Source organism: Pavona decussata, unplaced genomic scaffold (assembly GCF_977016875.1).
Source record: "Pavona decussata unplaced genomic scaffold, jaPavDecu1.1 SCAFFOLD_207, whole genome shotgun sequence".
Taxonomy (NCBI): domain Eukaryota; kingdom Metazoa; phylum Cnidaria; class Anthozoa; order Scleractinia; family Agariciidae; genus Pavona; species Pavona decussata.
Window position 1 is genome coordinate 1,195,727 of NW_028145612.1, and position 2,798 is coordinate 1,198,524.

Here is a 2,798-nt window from a genome sequence, read left to right on the forward strand (position 1 = left end):
AAAAAGATCTAGAATCTTAAATCTGAGGCTTAAAAAGTGACTGCCGTGGTCTTTTTTCCAGCTTTTCAGCGACAAAAATTTGCATATCAATCGTAACTGCCAACTCACCGAGAAAACACTTGACACATGAATCAAAAGGGCATCTTTCTGGAAATGTATAACTACACCCCTGTATTAGAGCGCCAACTGAGGAAGATAAAACTTACAAGTTAAAGTGTTGTCAAAGCAGCGACGTCTGGATCTTTTCGCGTAAACTCCGTCCGACTAATTCTGAAACTTTGTATCTTCGAATGTCGCATAATGCCCTCGAGCAGTTAATCCAGTCCAACATATAAACGACGTCACAATCAAAGATTGTTCCCATGAATACATTAGAAAAAAACGATTTAAATTTTACTAGAATAATCAGCAACTGGAGCCGAATGCATGAACCAGAATCTCGTGTAATTTATTTTTCTTTCCGTCTAAATGTCGTTGCATGATCGAATTTGATCATCTATTTAAACCGACTCACATTAACGAAACCAGTTCTTTATCAAATTATTAATAATTTGTCGCCATGCGTCTCTTCACATGTCTTCATTGCACCTGAAAATTTAATAATCCCATTTGCAAACAATTTATTTTAACATTACCCTAATGCGACAGCTTGCACGTGAATCTTAAAGACATTGCAGATAGAAAAGCACTGTAGAGACAGACACTGTTTGCTATATAATATTCTAGTCTACATACGTCCTTGAGACATTTAAACGAATTTCATAGATGTTTACTTAGCATAATGAAGATCCATTTGAATACACGCAAGTTTCAATAGCGCTGTTATTAAATAAGCGCGAATTCAAACAACCGAGAAATAAGGTTAATTCACACTTCTAATGTCCAAAGTTGAATTTTATAGGGCTATTGGATAAGTCAAGGTCTTTATTTACAGCGGCAAAATATTGGTTAAGTCCTTTGAAATGCAAACACTTTAAAAACAACCCATGCATTTTCTGTCACGACGTTGCTGACAGTTTGTTTTTTACAAAAAGCATAATTCTTCCCCCAAAAGTCCAAGTTTGTGGAAATTTCCCGAAGCCCATGCTTTTCTCATAGTTCCTATGCTTGAGAAACGATTTGAATAAGAAACAAATGTAGACAGTTTCATTTATATTCGAGTACCTTGATCAGCCTGAGTTTCGTGCACGAAGAAACAAACAAAGAAGTCCTTGCAGTCATATTGGATCGAGTTCAAATCACTCAGGATTCCCAGATTCTTCATCCTGCTCTCCTAACGATGATGTCCTTGCGTTTTCATTCTTGCTTTTGCGGCTGTGGTCTCCTTCCTTGCTCGAATCAGACCCGCTTCGCGTTTTCTTGACTTTTTTCTTCGCTCGCGGATTATGTTTCTTCTGCCCTAGCGCTCCTGAATCGACTGCACGCTCGAGGTGAACCGACGCGAAATCTTTCTTAGTCGGATCACCAAAATGTTTTTCAGAGCTCTCTTTCCTCCCGGTTTGAGAAACTTCCCAAGGTGGTAGCCGACTGACCTTTCGTCCGAGGTTTTTTTCATACATGCTCGTCCAAACCGTCGCTTGATCGTCTCTAAAGTCAGAATATTTCCGAGCGTAAACTTTTCCATAATCATGCACGGCCTCTGCCTCCCAGCTAGCCATAGGTACTGCAGGATCTTCCTCATCTATCTGCACACTGGGGCAATCAGCCATTTTGCTGCTCAATTTCCAAGGAAAATTGGCTTAAAATGAGTCAGCTTTCTTTTGTGTACGAATGTGCTTTACCACGCGGGCCCCCTAATTTAGTATTCTGTCCACGCTATCATAAGTTGATCCTATGCAATTTGCGTGACCAGCCAAGGACTCTAGCTGTTTGGTGTTTCTTTTTGCACCTAATCGCCTTCGACTGGTACACGCAAACAAAATTTTCTAACGACTGAGAAGTTATTATGTATAGTAACATAAGGGGGAATTGAGGTGAATTTCAAACTATTCTGTGTGTTACATTTAGGGACTAATTAGATATTCGCTCAGGAACTTTGCCCTAAGTGATGCGTGACCCGCGAACTGACAACAAACGATAAACGAATATTTCAAGCTTGCACAATGGATAAAACCACTTTATCTCCGAAATGACGTCATACCTAATTTCTAACCAATGCATTAGTCTGTTGAACTATATTGGGGCTAAATATGTTGTAGGTCGTTGTAGAACATGTACAGAGAAGCTGAACTCTACATTTCTCTTTTTCCCTTACAATCTTCCGATCAAACTCAAATTTTCATGGCTTGCTTGTGATGAACTGAAGAATCATCACTTAGTTCTCACGTGCAAAAGCCATTTTTCGAAAATAATTGTGTACGGTCTTGTTCACGCCCTCCAGCTGTTTGCAATAACTGCGGAAATGGAAACCTTAAACGCTAGATAGGAACATGAACTTTCCTTGTATTTTTTTTTCTGACAGAACTCTCATGGTCAGTCGGCTTGACCTACCTATCTTCATATATTCCTATTCAGCAGGAAAATATTGTTGTCACATAAGCACCAATAATTAAAAAAGAAGGAAAAAGAAACGGGCTAGAATGTCGAGAAGTACGGCTTGATAAGGATCTATAATGTAAAATTCTGGACCTCAGTTAGAGATGATGATAATGATAAAAAAGATATTGGTCCATTCATCAAACTCTTCGTGTATAGCCTGTATTGATAAAAAGAAAGTTGATTACATTATTTTTAACTCGCCCTTTTTTCAATACAGTACACTCTGTTTTTTTTATAAGAACCTTTTTTATAAGAACGTT

General features: G+C 38.5%; 1 protein-coding gene across 1 annotated transcript; it reads right to left on the reverse strand.

Moving 5' to 3' along the window:
* Positions 1-423: 423 nt before the first annotated feature.
* Positions 424-2,004, reverse strand: LOC146460807 (uncharacterized). Its single transcript, XM_085087615.1, has one exon. The coding sequence runs from the start codon at positions 1,707-1,709 to the stop codon at positions 1,239-1,241; it is 471 nt and encodes a 156-aa protein (XP_084943741.1). The 5' UTR covers positions 1,710-2,004; the 3' UTR covers positions 424-1,238.
* Between the last annotated feature and the right edge of the window lie 794 nt (positions 2,005-2,798).

Coding starts and splice junctions, on each gene's coding strand:
- LOC146460807 (XM_085087615.1), bottom strand. CDS start 1,709: ATGGCTGATTGCCCCAGTGTGCAGATAGATGAGGAAGATCCTGCAGTA.